Source organism: Apaloderma vittatum, unplaced genomic scaffold (assembly GCF_000703405.1).
Source record: "Apaloderma vittatum isolate BGI_N311 unplaced genomic scaffold, ASM70340v1 scaffold33520, whole genome shotgun sequence".
In the NCBI taxonomy this organism is placed as follows: Eukaryota; Metazoa; Chordata; class Aves; order Trogoniformes; family Trogonidae; genus Apaloderma; species Apaloderma vittatum.
Window position 1 is genome coordinate 31161 of NW_009695682.1, and position 15600 is coordinate 46760.

General features: G+C 47.3%; 1 protein-coding gene across 1 annotated transcript in view; it reads right to left on the reverse strand.

Annotated features, from left to right (window-relative positions):
• Positions 1-15600, reverse strand: part of NRP2 (neuropilin 2) — a gene marked incomplete at its 5' end in the record, with an annotated part of 75304 nt that overhangs the window by 22359 nt on the left and 37345 nt on the right. Inside the window, 3 exons of the mRNA XM_009872164.1 lie at positions 282-544; positions 10146-10298; positions 12886-13002. Coding sequence (XP_009870466.1) covers positions 282-544; positions 10146-10298; positions 12886-13002 — 533 coding nt within the window. The remainder of the gene's footprint in view (positions 1-281; positions 545-10145; positions 10299-12885; positions 13003-15600) is intronic.

Sequence of the window (15600 nt, forward strand, 5' to 3'; positions counted from 1 at the left end):
AAAAATGCACTAAACAAAATGAAAAAAAAAAAAGGAAAATATTTGCAAAGTGGAAGATTTGAGGAAAATAAAAGGCAACAGGCTGAACAAAGACCCAAGTCTGTGCAGAAGACAGGCACTCTCTGAATAACAAACAGTGTCATTTAGTTACTATGGTAACTCAAGAAACACAATGAAAACAGCCACATTCCTAATGATGAATGGTCCTCAGCTCTGAAACACTGAAATAAAGATGCTGGAGATGCCTGCGGGGTCCAGCACAACTTCCCCAATCACCTTACCCGGTACTCCATGTCGTAGCTCGGCAAGATGATGCGGCCTTCCCTCCACTCCTCCCCTTGGTCCTCCGTGATGACCCACAGCGCCTTGTGCTCCTGGTTGGCTTCCCGCCAGACCCGCAGCATCACCCCATTGCTGCCCCACGCCTGGTACTGGAAGACCATGCAGACAGCACTCCGGGGAAGATAGATGGTGGGGCTGATGAGCCGGGCTCGCTGGCCTTCCCTCCTTCCGCTGCTCTGCAGCTGCAGGTAATTCTTGTCGTCTGTTCAAGGAGGGAAAGACCATTGTTTTGTTTTCTGTGGCCACTTGCAACAAGCGTCTCACCTCCTGCTAGGGGGCTTTGGCAGTGCTCGGCAGGTTCTCACACCCATGTCTGCAGGAGTGGGGTCTTGCACTGGTACCCTCCCTGTTTGCAGCTGAGCCCTGCTGCTGCTGTGCCCTGTGCAGGGCACTGAGGATCACATTTCCCTCATCAGCCACCACCATCTGACAGGCTGACAGCAAAACCAGAAAGCAGTAAGCCAAAGCTTGACATAATCACGAGAAGTTGAAGAGCACTTATTGCCAGAAGAAGCGATGCCACGGTAATGACATTGGTGGGAGTGTTTACTCTGCTGGGAGCTTGTTCAGTCAACAAGCCTGAGGTGAGTTTTTCTAACCGCTGGTGCTGAAAACTCAACCTGGGATGGGTATCTCAAGTTGTGTCCATCCTGCCTCTTTTTATCAGTGGTAAAACCCCACAATCAGGATTTAGCGATCTAGCGTTTTGAGGATATGCATTACAGAATGGAAGCCTGGCTCTCAGTCTTTCTGTAATGCAGAAAAACAACCCCTAAAGCACAGCACAGAGGAAGGATGTGGTCCCAGTGAGTGAAGCATGCACAGGTGATAACTGGGTGGTTGAAACTTGAAGGTACCTGAAACACATACAGAAGAGGATTCACTCACTTTAATATTACATTTAAATTGTGCTTTGTTTTTAGTCAATCCTCAGGGAGGAGATTTAGTATGTTTGATAACGCAGGAGAAGTTCAAGGCTGAGACTGGAATTGGAGATACTTGGTCTGAATACCAATAGCAGCAAAAAGCCCATGGACACAAATCCCTGGGCACAGCTGATTTGATCTGGAATGAGTGGTTTCCAGCCCTCTCTGATGAAAAGCCTCCTCAAGGAGTTTCCCATTTGCAGCTTGGATGCCTGTAGTCCCTTAGCACAGACTGAAAACCAAGTGTGGAGCTGATCTGATCCTTACCTGCCCCCCCTCATAATGACCACTGGCAGGACAGAGTCCCTTGGGTTGCTCTGTCAGCAGTGCAAGGTGACACAAGCAGGTCAGGGACAGATATTGCCGCATTTTGCATTTCACTCAACAGAAGGATGAACATGCTTGTTCTTGCTATGCAGTGGGCAAGTGTCACTGGTGCTTCATGCCAGCATGTGCCAGCCCTCCTGCAGCCCAGGGGGGCTACCTCTGCCCCAGGACCACACCTAAGGGTCTGTCACTTCCTTTCTCCACATCTTGGCTTTCTGTGCTTGACAGGCAAAGCTCTGAGCAGCAGCTTGCCTCCTGCTTGCCCTGCTCCCTCTGTGGCTTCAGTGCCCACAGCAACGGCAGAAAATCAGCATCTGCACTAAGAACATTTGCAAAGCGCACCCAAAACACCTCCAAAATCTGAACTTAGAGCCCAGTTTCCAAGCATCGAAGGTCAGGTCTCACCCAGGGAAACAGCAGCTGACCTTACTGCCGCTCAGCAGTTCGGCGACATCCCAGCCCCAGGCAGATGTATCAGTGGTTGCACAGCCACCGGCCCTGCCACAAGTTTGTCACTGCCAGAGAGCTGGGCTGAAACCAACCACCGTGAACTACACAGCTTTCTAGAATAAATTTAGGGCAAGGCGGCAGAAAGATTCGCCATCACTCCTGGGATGTATGATCACAATATTTCAAAAGCGTATCCACTCCATATGAACTTTCACTGATTTCGCTGCGTGAAGGACAAATCTGTCCCTGACTGGCCACATAAAGAGAGAGCAACACTTTCCAGCAATATTTCCTACCACCTATGAAATGTACTTGGGCCACTTGGCACTTTATGCCAACAAACAGTAGCAGAAAAAAAGATGAAAGCTTGTTTGCCCACTCCTGCTTGAGTGAATCACTTGAAAAAATACCATGCCGTTCCCTAATGGAGGAGTGTTCTTGTGATTTACCTCAGAGTGGTAGTGGTGGAGGAGGAGATGTGGGAGATAAACAAGTAGAGGAAGGAAAAAAAAGAACAAGCTGTATTTCATGCCTAAGGAGCGATAAGGCATAATAAGTCATCAAGGTCTCCTGAATTAAAATCCTCTTTTTGTAATTCACTACAAGCCTCTTCAAAGAAAAAAAAAGCAACAGCAACAAGAAAAAAGCAGCATCAAGAAACAGGAGGAAGAAAAAAGCAGACTGCAATCATACAATTATCTCACAGCTGAAATGGTCTCACAAGAAAATCTTTAATAAAAGCACCAGTCAGGCTCAAGAAAGATCAAATCCGGATCCTCAAAGTTCAAGACTGACCTTTGGTGGCAGTATCTAGGCAATCTGATTGAGTTGAGGGATGTGAGCCATCCTTGGATCCACTCAAAGACCACAGGGGACTATGTTAATTGTGCAGCTGGACACTCTCACGATCCTCACCCTCCACTGGGAGCTGGTGGTACCCAACATCACTACTTCAGCAAAAGAGCCTGCGTGCCTCCAAGTCACATCCGTCCCACCAGGGATGACACCGAGAAACTCCTAAAGTGCTCCTGAAACCAATGCCCCCTCAACCACATAGGCTCTTTCAGAGCCATGGGAGCCCTCCCAAGCCCTGCATCTCCTGTGCTCCCTCCTCAGCACTTGCGGGGGCCCACACAGCTCTTGAGGACCTAGTGACAATCCCAAGGGCTGTGGGAAGGCTCCATCCCTGGGTGATGAACCTAGTGGCTCCCCTGCAAGGAGCAGTGGGTTTGGGCACCACACGCTTCTGTTCCTGGTACCAGCTTCAGAAGCGGGGAGCTGAGCACAAGCAGACACAACTTTCTGTGTCATTTGAAGATGAACTGGCTGCATTACTCAAATGGCTAGTTGGACCTTCTCAAAATCCCTGCAAATTTGCTGAGACTGACTGAACAAGGGCATTTTGGGGTTAATTGTTGGAATAGCATGTGGGAGCCCAGTGGTTGTAGTAGCTGCTCTGTTTGATAAGTAAATGGAAGTCTTTGGCACAGAAAGCACCTGAAAGGCTGATTTCCCCTGCTAAAACACTTGAAGGGAGCCTTGCAATGATGAGCTGATCAATTCTTCCAGGATCAGAAATGCATTTTAATCTCTTTCCCAGAACTTTGCTTTGCAGCCTCTCTTCTGGCTAACACTGCAGCTACATCCCCTGCCGAACAGGCACTGGTAGTTCAAAGCACTAGCTCAAAAAAGGCAGGACAAACTCGCTCAGGCATTTTAACCTACTGCTGTTTTTGCAACTGATGCTACGGCATAAATCTCATGGAAGATTTATGGGATCATCTGGATGTAGGGGAGCCAGAGGAGCATGAACACGCAACCATCTCCAGCCAGACGATGGCAGAGTGGCTTGTATGTGCACGGCAGTGCGTCCCAGATAAATCACCAGCCAGGCCCTGCAAACAAACCATCTGGCCAACGCGGTTTCCTCTTGGCGTGCCTGTCCCCTCCTGCCAGCAAGCCATCTGAGAGGACATTAGGGGCAGCAGGGGATGAAGCCTCGCAGTTTGGGTCAGGCTGCAAGCACGAGCCACCGCAGCTGCCCCCTCTGCAAGGTCAGCCTGCCTGTGCTTCGGTCCTGCATATCTCACTCCCTCTCCCAAGAAAAGCACCTTTCCTCATTGGTCTCAGCAGCACATCTGGAGGTTTTCCAGCAAAACATGTTGGGCAGGATGTACACAAGTAATTACTGAGACTTCAGATTCCCCCACACTTTCCCCTCACTGGATAATACCGAGTCACAGCTGCTGCTCCTATGGGGGACTCACACTGAACTGCCTATACTTATGTCCCTCCAAGGGTCACTGCACTCTTCTTCATCGCAGAGCTTGTTCCACAGTGTGTTTTAGTGGCAGCACAATGGCCCACCGACAGCCACCTCATCTGTCAAACCCTACAGATGACACCTCTGCTCCAGGCCCCAAATGCCACCTCAACCATGCTGTGTCAGGGCCAAGGGGATGGACGTCCCAGTGAGGCCTGATCCTGCCGTTCTTCTGGGGCCTGTGAGCTGGGGGTTGCATCAGCCCTCGCCTTTTCTAGAGAGAGGATCAGCTCAGATCCCCTCACGACTGCAGGGTGCTCTGGTAGCAGGAGGATGGCAGCTGCATAAATATGCAAATTGAAATTGGATAGTTATTATATTTTAAATTTTTCTGGCAAATCATGCAAATTCACCTCAAAAGGCTGCCGCCGTAATTCAAGTGACAGGCCTCTCCTCAATGACAGACTTTCATTTACAAAGGGAAATCAATCCTCCGTAAAACTAATATTTATATTAACTAGATCACTGCGTCTGCTGGAAAATCCCCTCAATTTTGATTATGTGTTAATTAGCCTGCCAAGTCCTTGCCATTTCAGTCTCTAAATCAGTCTGTGGACAGGCATAAAACCCCACACCTGCTCAGAACCAAGCCCTCCGCCTGGTCTAATGGACAGGCCATTACACCCTCTCTCTTGATTAAGCCTCACGTCCTCGACAGTGCGGCGCAATCCTGAGCCCTACTGCCTTCCCCGGGAGCGCAGGTAGGGCACAGTGTCCCTGATAAACCAAACGCCTATTAGAGCCTGACATTTATGCTAAGCGAGCTGCTTGCCACTGCGCTGCCGTGCCCACCGCCAGCCTGGCAGGCACCCTGCATATCCCTACTCGAAAGGGTGTGCACGGTCCCACCCACGCCCAGCGTTTGTGCACGCACAATTAAAGGCATTAACCGAGCACAGGCTGCACATTGCAGCTTGCTCACATGTGCGCACGCTTTCCCAAATCAGGCTCTGTGACTCACAGGCTGCTAAGTCACTGCTGCGGAGAGATGGATTGATGCACACGCTAAGATCTGCGAGACAGCGTCTTGCTTTCCAGAGAGCATTCCAGCTTGGTTTTGTAAGCAGTGTGTGTCACTGGTGTTTGGGCCCAAAAAGGGACTAAGGACTCATGCAGGCGAGCAGTGAAGAAACAAGTGAGGTCCCAGATGAATGGTTTCTTCTCTGCGTCCAGCCCAGTCCAAGCGAGAGGGAGCTTGGCTGGTGATGCAGGGATGGACCACGGCCATGCCCCTTCTTTCATGAAAGACAGCACGAGCACAGCCTCGCACAGCCCAGCTGATGTTCAGCAAACCTCCCACGATCTGAGTGCTGGAGCGTCCCAGCTCCACTACGCTGCAGGTGGCCGAAGCACTCGTGATTTTCAGGGTTTGCTCTCCTCACTGTGGAAATGAGGGCCAGAAGAGCCACACAGAGTTTTGCTGAGAGGCAATCTGCACCATGCATGGGGAAAGTGGGGAGAGACAGAGCTGGCTATATGGTCTCCTTCCCACAGTGTGCAGCTGCTCACTCACTGCACAGAAGTGCTTGACTTTCACACCACCCCACATGCAAAACTGCCTTCTACTTCAAAGGGGAGAGGACTGACCCTAGAAGTCAAAATGTGTCCCCAAGGCACAAGCCCTGAGAGTCTCATGAGAATAAGTGCAGACTCACTTCAGTTCAGTCCTGCTCCATTAACACTGTAGAACCCCCACTTCAGTTCAGTTCTGCTCCATTAACACCATGAAAACCTTTCTGCTGCTTTGGGCAGAGTAGGATGAAGGCCTTCAGGCAGTAGTTCTCATGGATCTTAGGAAAAATACTAAACTCTTCCTTTTAAAGATCCCATGGGAAAAACACTGGAATGGTAAAGGGTCACCATCAGCTTAAAAACAGCTCAACATTTGTTTTCCTTAAAAAATAAGCTCTTATGAAACTTCAGAGCACTACAAACATTCCTCTGCTGGAAATGCTTTGATGCAAATAAACCTTTCCCTGCAGCGACTGAAACCCAAATGAGCAGCATTCCTGACCCTCAAAGCCAGTGAGGCTGTGGTCCACAACAGAAGCTCTTGGTGGGTTTTTGCAGCCCAGCCCAAGAGCTATGTGGCCTGGAGAACCTCATGGATAAAATCGCTTCCTTTTCTGCATGGGCATACAGTTGCCAACATTCGAATAACACGGCATTCACAATGCTGCCAGAGCTCAGACCCCAAATGAGAAGCAGCACGTGACAGAGGTGCAGACCCCGCACCGCTCGTCCAGGACAACAGGGTATTTACTTAATGACTGCGAGAAAAGGGGAGGTGAAAAAAAAATGGGCAAACCACACTGATTCCAGCTTTTCAGTGCTGGCTTATTAGCACAGCATTGCTGAGAGCAGTACAACCAGCCAAGGATATGCCCCAGAATCTTTACACCCTTCAGGATCAAGACCCCAGTGAAATTAAAAAATGGTGGAGAGTTGAGGTGCCCAATTTACTAACCCAGATTTATTTTCAGGTTTTAAGACCTCTATCTTGACACCAATGGCACATTGCCATCGCGTGCGGCAGGAGGGCGGATGAAACCTTATTGAAATTTGAACTTGTTACCCCTTGAAGCTTGCTAGGTGCAGCTAAGGGGAATCTTCCTACAGATGGGAAGCATTTGAAAACTCAGAGAGGGAAAAATCCTGGCAATCTCTTGGGGGGAGTCATGGAAAAAGGAGCAACAGTATTTTCTAGACTTGCAAAGGGCAGGGTAACAGCTGGAACCATGCTGGGTTTCTGCTGAGTTGGGCACTTTGGGTCCACTTTCACCAACAGGGTCTCCAGACGTGTAACAGGAGCCTGCAGGAGAGGACGTGGAGCTAATCCACGGTGTGAAGAGCCCAAGGAACACAGGACTAAAAAAAGAAATGCAGAGCTGCCTGAAAGAGTATCTTGGAAATAAAAATAGTGGAACAGGAGCAGTGGGTGTCTTGTCAGTCTCAAGAACTTCTCCGCGCCAAAGATGAGGAGGAATTGCACACAGCGTATAAAATGAAATCAGGAGATATCTGAGGAATTCAGGCCTGTCTCTCAGCAGACTTTTCTAATCAAGTGCCTCACAGAGGATATTTCACTATGGTCATTTCCTTCCCCTCTCTCTCACGCAGATTGAGCCAGGGCTCCTCCTTTCATTATTATTTCTTTCCCTTTTAATTTTGAATTTTGTTTTGCCATTTTCAGAAGAAATAGAAACAGATCTCAAATCGCTCTTAAAGGCACAGCACATTTCCTTGCTACCATGGAGCAGCCACAGACTCTACCCTGGGCCAGCACCTTTAAATCAGAGTGAATTGGGCTCCAGCAGCTTTGAGCTCCCCTTAGCTTTTGCCCTGCCCCTAAACCAAGCACAGCTGCTCTCCTTCACCCAACTGCTCACCCCAGGGTGGGGAATTCACAAGAAAAGACCACCCCGAACAAGGGCTTTTCATTCCTTGCTCCCTGGAGTCTAAGGATGAATTTGCAAAGTAGAAACAAAGTGCTGGAGGGAGTGCGAGGGAAAGGCAGGGGAAGAATAGGGGAGTGTGAACCAAACAATGCTTCGATTCTGTCCCTGCCGAGGGGCTGGCATCGCCTCTTTTTCATGTCTCTCGAGTTGCTTTTAAAAGCTGTGGTGGAGGAAAAAAGCAAATAGTTGCATCCTATTGTGTCATGTCTTCTTAATTTCAAAGAGTAGGACCAAAGCAGAGTGCAGCACCAATGCCTTTGCACGTTGGCCCCTCCACAGCCTCGAGCTGGGCAAGGCAGCGGCACAGCTGCCAGGAGGGCACATCCTTGCCTGGCCCAGCCAGGAGGCTGATCCCATGACAGAGCCAAAAACCGTCCCACAGCCTGGGCCTGGTGTCTGCTGCTGGCTTCCTCCACTGTGGTGGGCAATTCACTTCATCCCCCTGGAGCTGCTACTTCCTCCTCTTCCTCAGCCTTACAGTCTGTGACTTGCCGGGTGTTCGGTGCCTGGCTTAGCACAGCACTGTAAGAGAGAGCTCTTCTCACCTGCACAAAACCAGACAGCTGAACTCAGAAGGAAAATGTTACACTGACTGCAGTAGTGAAGTTTTGTGATTGATAACTAACTGAAAAAGAGAAGAAAGGGTAAAAACCAGAACTACACGCTGAGTTGTCTGAGGCAGCACCAGCCTCTCCTAGATTGTGCAAGCATGCAAACACGCGTGCGCACGTACAACAGAGTCTTCTAAGAAACTATGGCCAACTAATTGTAGGGAGACTCAGGGGAGAGGAAATGAAATGAAAAATTGAGTCTAAGTTATAAAAATAAGTAATTTTTATCCTACTTGCAGGAGGCTTATATTAATTAAACATTACTACAGCGAATGAGATGGGGAGGGTTATTAAGTCTGGGGCTGGCTATAAGTGTTCTCTCCTGTTGCCTGAGGCTCCACTGAGCTCCAGATATTAATCTTCTAAAGCACTCAAATACTGAAGAGATAAACACTTGAAATATGAAAATGTTTTTCTCCACAGCAGACACTGTGACCCTTTGTCATGCCAAAGAATTTGTCAGATGTCCATATAGGCTGCCCTAACACTATTACCGTGTCTTTTAGAAAAATGCCAAGCACCTCAGGAGCTGATGAGAGAAATGATGTGTGCATTTGCGTGGGGGTGATTTGTGTGTGGAGATGTAGCAGATTCTCCTCTTTCCATATGTTTCTGGAATACATATTTTCCTCTTTAGCACTGCCTACCAGGTGTTGGCTGCACGGCTTTCCAACTGTCTGGCGGCACTGCCAATCTGGCCAGCGCCTCTGCCAGGTGGCTAACAGGTTCGCCTGAGCATTTGCATCTCAAGACTCAACCTTGGCAGGGGGGGCGGGGGGATATGGAGGAGCCCACAGCATGCCTGGCTCATGGCATGCAGACATTGAAGTCACTGGGCACCGTGGCAGAGCTGGAGACAGGTAAGACCAACCAGCTCTCCCTGGGGGAGCCTTGAGTTTCTAAGCATGACTGATAGTGAGGAGATGTGAAGCTACAGTGATGCAGTCTACTGTTACAAGGAAACTGGCAAATGTTCTTCATGCCATCCATGCCACAAAGTCAATGAGGGTAAGGAAAGGGCACTGGTCCCAGGGCAAGTTCCAATATGTGAAGCTGAAGAACACGATCTATCAACCACACTGCATGAGGTAGACTCCCTTCCAACTCAAGTCAGCACATCTCAGTGAGGTCCTCCATAAATTAGGCTCTGCCACCCTCATGTAAATCTTCTTCCAAAGCATAGAAGAGAAAAAGACCAAAAGTCAAACAGCAAGAAGCTGGCATATTTCAGCATTCCTCAGGCTTAGCTCATCCTTCACTTGGAGGAGGCTGAAATCCAGCCTATGCAGACGCAGAGTGCAGAATAGCTGAAGTCTACAGGCAATCTGAGCAACATATGGGAGGAAGAAATGCATCTATAACAAAAGAAATGCATTCTGGGGAAAAAGCCTACAAATGTCCTACAGAGGACATTTAGATCAGGATGTGGAACAAAGCCTGAGCTAACATTCATGGTCACAGAGGATTCAAAGCCCAGTGTCTGATTCAAGGCCATCCCAAGAGGATAGTTAGTATAATTCAGTGCCAGCGGTCACGGTCCTATAAATAAATCATGAACCATACAGGAAAGCATCCGAAAGCTTTCACAAAAGAGAATGTTCATCTCTGCAACTCTTGATAGCTGTGCAATAACCAGTCATATCGTTAACATGGAGAAAGCCCCATCAGCTCCCTCTTCCCTGCTTTGGTATGATATCAACCATCTTACCAGGCACAGTCTCAGGGCTTGGTTCAGAGTTGCCAATCCAGGTGCTTGTAGGCTGAAAAGACCATTTATAACCCGTTGCTGAGTCATGTGTCCAACCGCAGAGGTTTTCAGGGAGATCAAAGTTGCAGTTGAAGTTCACAGGGAGGTGGAAATCTTATGAAAAGAAATAGAAGCAAAATAAAGTTGGATTAAAAAATGACCTACCCATGAAGGGTTGCTACCAAAAAACAACCCAAAACTGAAATAGCTGGCAAGCCATAAATACTGAAGAAAGCATGAAATTTCACTCACACTGATGCTTTTAACCTATCTCACATTTCGTCAGCTCCAGGGATCAGCCTTAAGTTCTGCATCATCAAAATGCTCACACCATGTCCTGCGGCTAATCCACCAAACTAAGCAAATATAAAAGCAAGTACCAAATGCTTCCAGACTCTAATCAGCACCTTCTCTTCATCCCCTAGAGCGGTCAAATATTAAATGCCTTCTTAAATGTCAAGTAAGAGCGCTTCCTGAGTGCCCTGTGCTCATCAGTTCCTGCTCTGGCTCCAAAAGGAGAATCTCAAGTGCTCCAGAAACCTGGCTCCTGAGTGACAGATCTAGCCACTTCTACCAGACGGGAGCTGTCTGTCAACATGGAGAGCTGTCACTCACTGCTTCCTACCTTCTCATGGAAATGCTACCAGGGGAAATGTGCGGCCACCATGAGCTCAAGCTTTTGGATTCTGAAGTGGAAGGAGCCATCCTCTATTTCTAGCTCTGCTATGGGCTCACCACATGGTCTTTGGGCGAGTCATTCAACTTTTCATCTGTGAAACAGAAGCAGAGCTAATTCCCCTGTGTCAACACCTTTAAGAGCTCTGGAGAGCCTTCCTGCAGAGAGAGGTCTGTGGGCAGCATGGCATATGCCAGGGGGTGCCTGTAGCGATGAGGCAGCTGCTGGTTCCTTCAGTCGGGGAACCAACCAGCCATAAGGCACAGAGGCTGCAGAAACAGTCTGAGACTGTCCCAAGCACTCAGTGGACACACATGTCAGAGCCCAAATGTAGGCTGAGATTTTCCTGAACAAAGAGGAAGTTTTAAATCACAGTGCCCACAAAGTGAGCAATAGCCAGGAGGCGACTGACTCAAGTGATAGGCATCAAGGGAACTTTGCTGTGAGGGGCAGAAGGCTTTCTTTACATGCTCCCATCTGAAATAAAACAATGCAGATCATGGATCCTTTTATGCCAATCTAATCTTATGCCCAGGAGAGCAGCATTGTTTCTCTTTGGCTGTCATAAATCTGATTGTCCAGAGAAACGCATTCATTGTTTATGGAGTATGAGAATGAAAATTGTTGCTAAATCAGAGGGAAGCTGACAGGGAGGCTGGTTCCATGCTCCACGGCATACTCTGCTTGCTCTAACCCAGGAATCGTGTTGTTGCAAAGACTGTTGTTACCGGCCTCAACTTCCTCTCGGCAGTTTCCCAAGTGCTTCAATGGCAGCAGGGTTGCACAGGCTTATCATTGAGGCAAAGCAATGAGAATCAGGCTCTTTGAGCTAGCTCTGCAATTTGCATTTCCAGAACTGAACTATGGCAGAATCCCGATGGGAGGTGTGAAAAAGCCAGTTAATGTAGGGTTTAATTTATTTATTTTAAAATCCATGAATTTTTTTTTTTCTGGGACTGGAAGCTGAAGTGACAGAAGTCCTTGGAGCTATCTCAAACAACAGCTTTATTTTGTGAGATTTCTTGTTGGAAATTCTTGTGTAAATGCCCAGCCCAGCATGGAGACCCAGGCTCTGCTGTCATTCCCAGGGGCAGGCATCTGCGTGTTACACTGTACAACCATCCTTGCACAGCTCTACCAAGCCTTCTGCCCTTAACCTGGACATTTTACAAGCTTCAGGTGCTCACATCCCCCTTGCAAGGAGCAGAAGAATATGACATCTGCTTTTGCAGGTAGAATTCCTGGAAAACCTTAGGAAATATGATTCTATGATCTGAAGCAGAGAAGATTAGGCCCCTCTAGCACTGGCTCTTAACAAGCATAGCATGTAGTCTAAACTAACATTCAGCTTCTTCTATAATCAGAAGAGGCAGGCAAGCACCACAGATACCAAACCATTCACTGTACATCTGACAGCCATCTAAGACTGGAAGGACGAACTCCTGCCTGGAGTTAGTGTTACCCTCTTTCTGCTGCCTGCACAAGAAGCCTAGACTCCCAAATTTGAAGCAGCTGATATTAGGGAAGATGATCCATACCAGATAGGTGTTCAGGACATCAGCCTCCTGTGCATGTTGTGATTTACTCCCACAGTTGTGATCTCTGCAAAAGGAGCCCTGCATACCATGCAGTCTGAATCTCTCCCCTGAATGGTGATTCTGAATTTATGACACTCAGCCAAGGGGATCTGGAATGGAGGTGGCTCTAAACAGGGCACTAAGTGAGCTTCTTCAGGTCATATAAGGAAGCTGGGAGAGCAGCTCTTCAAGTCTCAAACCCTAGGGACTGAATTAGCTGCTATCTCTTGCTCTTGCATCCTTCCTTGACATAAATTGTCAGATTTTTGGCAGGTTTTGTTCATGTGCTTTTTTTTTTTTTAAAAAATCTTGGCCTATCACTAATATTATTACCTTAAGCTTTCCAGGAATCAGCCCCATGTATAGGAGCTAATGGGAAGATAAGAGTATTTGCTTAGCTCTTAAGCCGTCATTTATGGAGATAAAGATGGGCTGCTCTGATACATACCCTCCTCTTCTCCACAGCTATCACCACACTCAGTTGCCTCTTCATCAGTTGGGTATGGGCTGGTGGTCTCTTCACTCTTCAAAGTGGGCACGAGCGTCTCTGCAGTGGGCTTTACATCTGGAAAACATGGAGTGGAGATGTTATATGCAAGAGGCAGTAACAAAAGCCCGGGCAGTAGCAAAGAAAGCAAAAAATCTTTTTCTCATATTCTTATAATGGCAGAAGAGGTAGAACAAGAACACTTTGAAATTGCCATGTTCTTCAAATGTCAACATGGTTTGAACTTCAAGTGAACTGGCTGCTTCCATATGGGAGTTCCTTTGATTTAGAGTTCCCGTTGGACAAGGCTCTCCTCTAGATACGCATGCTTACTTTTTCTCTTAATTTTTTAATCTACACTCCATTTAGCTGTCATTACTGGATAAGAGAGATCACAGGCAGAATGTCTTTTTCTTTCATAAGGGCATATGACACGTTAAAAAAACACACACAACATCCCCACCAATTGTGCCAATTTATAAAGCAAGTCACTCAAACTCACAAATGACGTAACCACAGACGGACCCAGAGGATCCCCTAGTGCGCTCTGGCTTGCTGCAAAAAGTATCTGGTTTCACACTTCAGGCTCCTGACTACACTTTCAAAGGGTCTCTGTCCAGTTTCCCTCTTTACAACACAGCCTGTGTGAAACACCCTCCAAGCAGGTGTCAGGGGAAATTTAAGCAAGAAAGGGAAGGATATTAAGATCAACAGCAAATGACATTAGGTTCCAGCAGTCTCTCCTTTTATGGGTGCATTAACTGGAGTACAGCAGCCTTGATTCTTTCCACTTTTTAAGAGAGGCTGCTTTGCCTCTTTATGTGAGATTGTGTTTCTTTGTCGGCACCCTTCAGGATATCATTTAATAATGCCAGAAGCAGGAGGAAATGGCTAAATACGCTGAATATTTTCCATAGGCTCCTTTCTGCCCTTTTATTTTCCTGTTATTAAACACGCCGCACATAAACTCTCAGTGTTTTTTTATTTATTTATTTTTTCAGTGGCTCTCTTTTGTTCAGGACAAAATACCAAACAACCTCAAAGTGTTTTAATTTTTAAGTTCAAATTTGTTACAACCCCATAAAACTCCAAACGCAATCGAGAAGTAAATTGAAAGCAACCAGGCACAAAAAAACATCATAAAAGTGAAAAGAAAAGCAGCAGGTGAAGGCAGCATATCAAAAGCTGCAAGTTATTTAGAGCTGGCACATTTTTTTAGGCTGTTGTTCTCGTAGATTGAGATTTATAGCTGAAATGTGACCATGTGGAAGGACCTTGAAAGCCAAGTCCCATACGGGACACAGATGCTGAGCGGATGGAAATCAACAGTATTGCATTGCCCTGGACAAGCTGCAGAAATATATCTTGAAAAATCAGTTACCATGGCAGAGCCGCAACACGATGGTTACAAGAGATAATGAAAATAGCAGGGAAGACGACATGATGTGTGAAATGGAAAGTGAAAAAGAGAGCTCTTGCTTGCTCGCTTTCTCTCTCCCTGGCCCAGCAAGTGTCTGTGCAACTGGTGGTAACTGCTGATCAAAATGCAAAGTCACTGAGCAATTGAAACCAGATGTTTAGAACTTCAAAGGAGAGAAAACCAGCTGCAAGCGAACATTCATCAATCTCCACTCTTCAGAGCAAAAATTTTGGCAGGTCTTTGAAAGAAGCCAATTGCTGACTGCCTGCTTCCCAATTTTTGAGTTACTAGCCAACTAGTTTGTGAGCCCAGTTGTTGTTAAGTTGCCTGTTTGACTCAGTAATTAAGATGCTCATTGCTGACATGAAATGAAAACAGCTGGGCAGGGTATGCATGGTCTTAGGCCCTCACTTGAAAATATTTTCAATCAGCTTGGTTTAATGCATCTCTTAATCTTTTTCCCAAGCAAGTGCAACTGCTAGGTTTTCACAGCCAGTTCTGTAACGCGCCTGGGCACTCCCAGCAAAGGAAGGCTGTATCTTGGCATTATCAAGGACTGCTGCACGTAGCCAGCCTGGATTTAGCATGCAGATAATGCCATGGGCTATCTCTGTGCTCCAGGTTGCATCAGGGACATAAATGCTTCTTACAACATGGTGAATCCACAAGATTACAAGCCCTGCTCTGATTACAAAGCTGAATGCCTGCAGATCAATAAAGCTACGTGTATTTACGACTTGGTGGTTGAGTTTTAAACATTACAATGTGCAAATGATTAGACAGCCACACTGGGAAATGACCATAAAGCACCCTGCCTGGAAAAAAACATGGGCTGTTGTTGCTGATACTGAAACTGAGTGTGGACATAGTCATAGAAGAAAATTTGGACTAAAAATAGCATGAGAAGTTGAGCATGCCAAACCCGTCTTACTCTCTAATTTGGAGGAGGGCAATGGAGGGGCTGATGTGTACGTGGTTAGAGGTCTTGTGTGACTGCCTCCCTTTGGGGCAGCGATGCTGTGCTGTGATGCACCAGTCAGCAATGGTCTGCGGAGGTCTGGCAGCTGGAGACTCCTGGGAGCTGTGGGAAGCAGCAACAGTGGGAGCTGCCCGACCACTTTTGCACGGAGCCTCAGCTCCTGCTGCTTGCATGAAAGCCACAGCACCTGTTTCTCCTACAATATCCCAAAGATGTTGTAAGATTTAAATTAAGATCTAATCGTGATTTAAAGTTTAGATAATTTACAATGGATTCC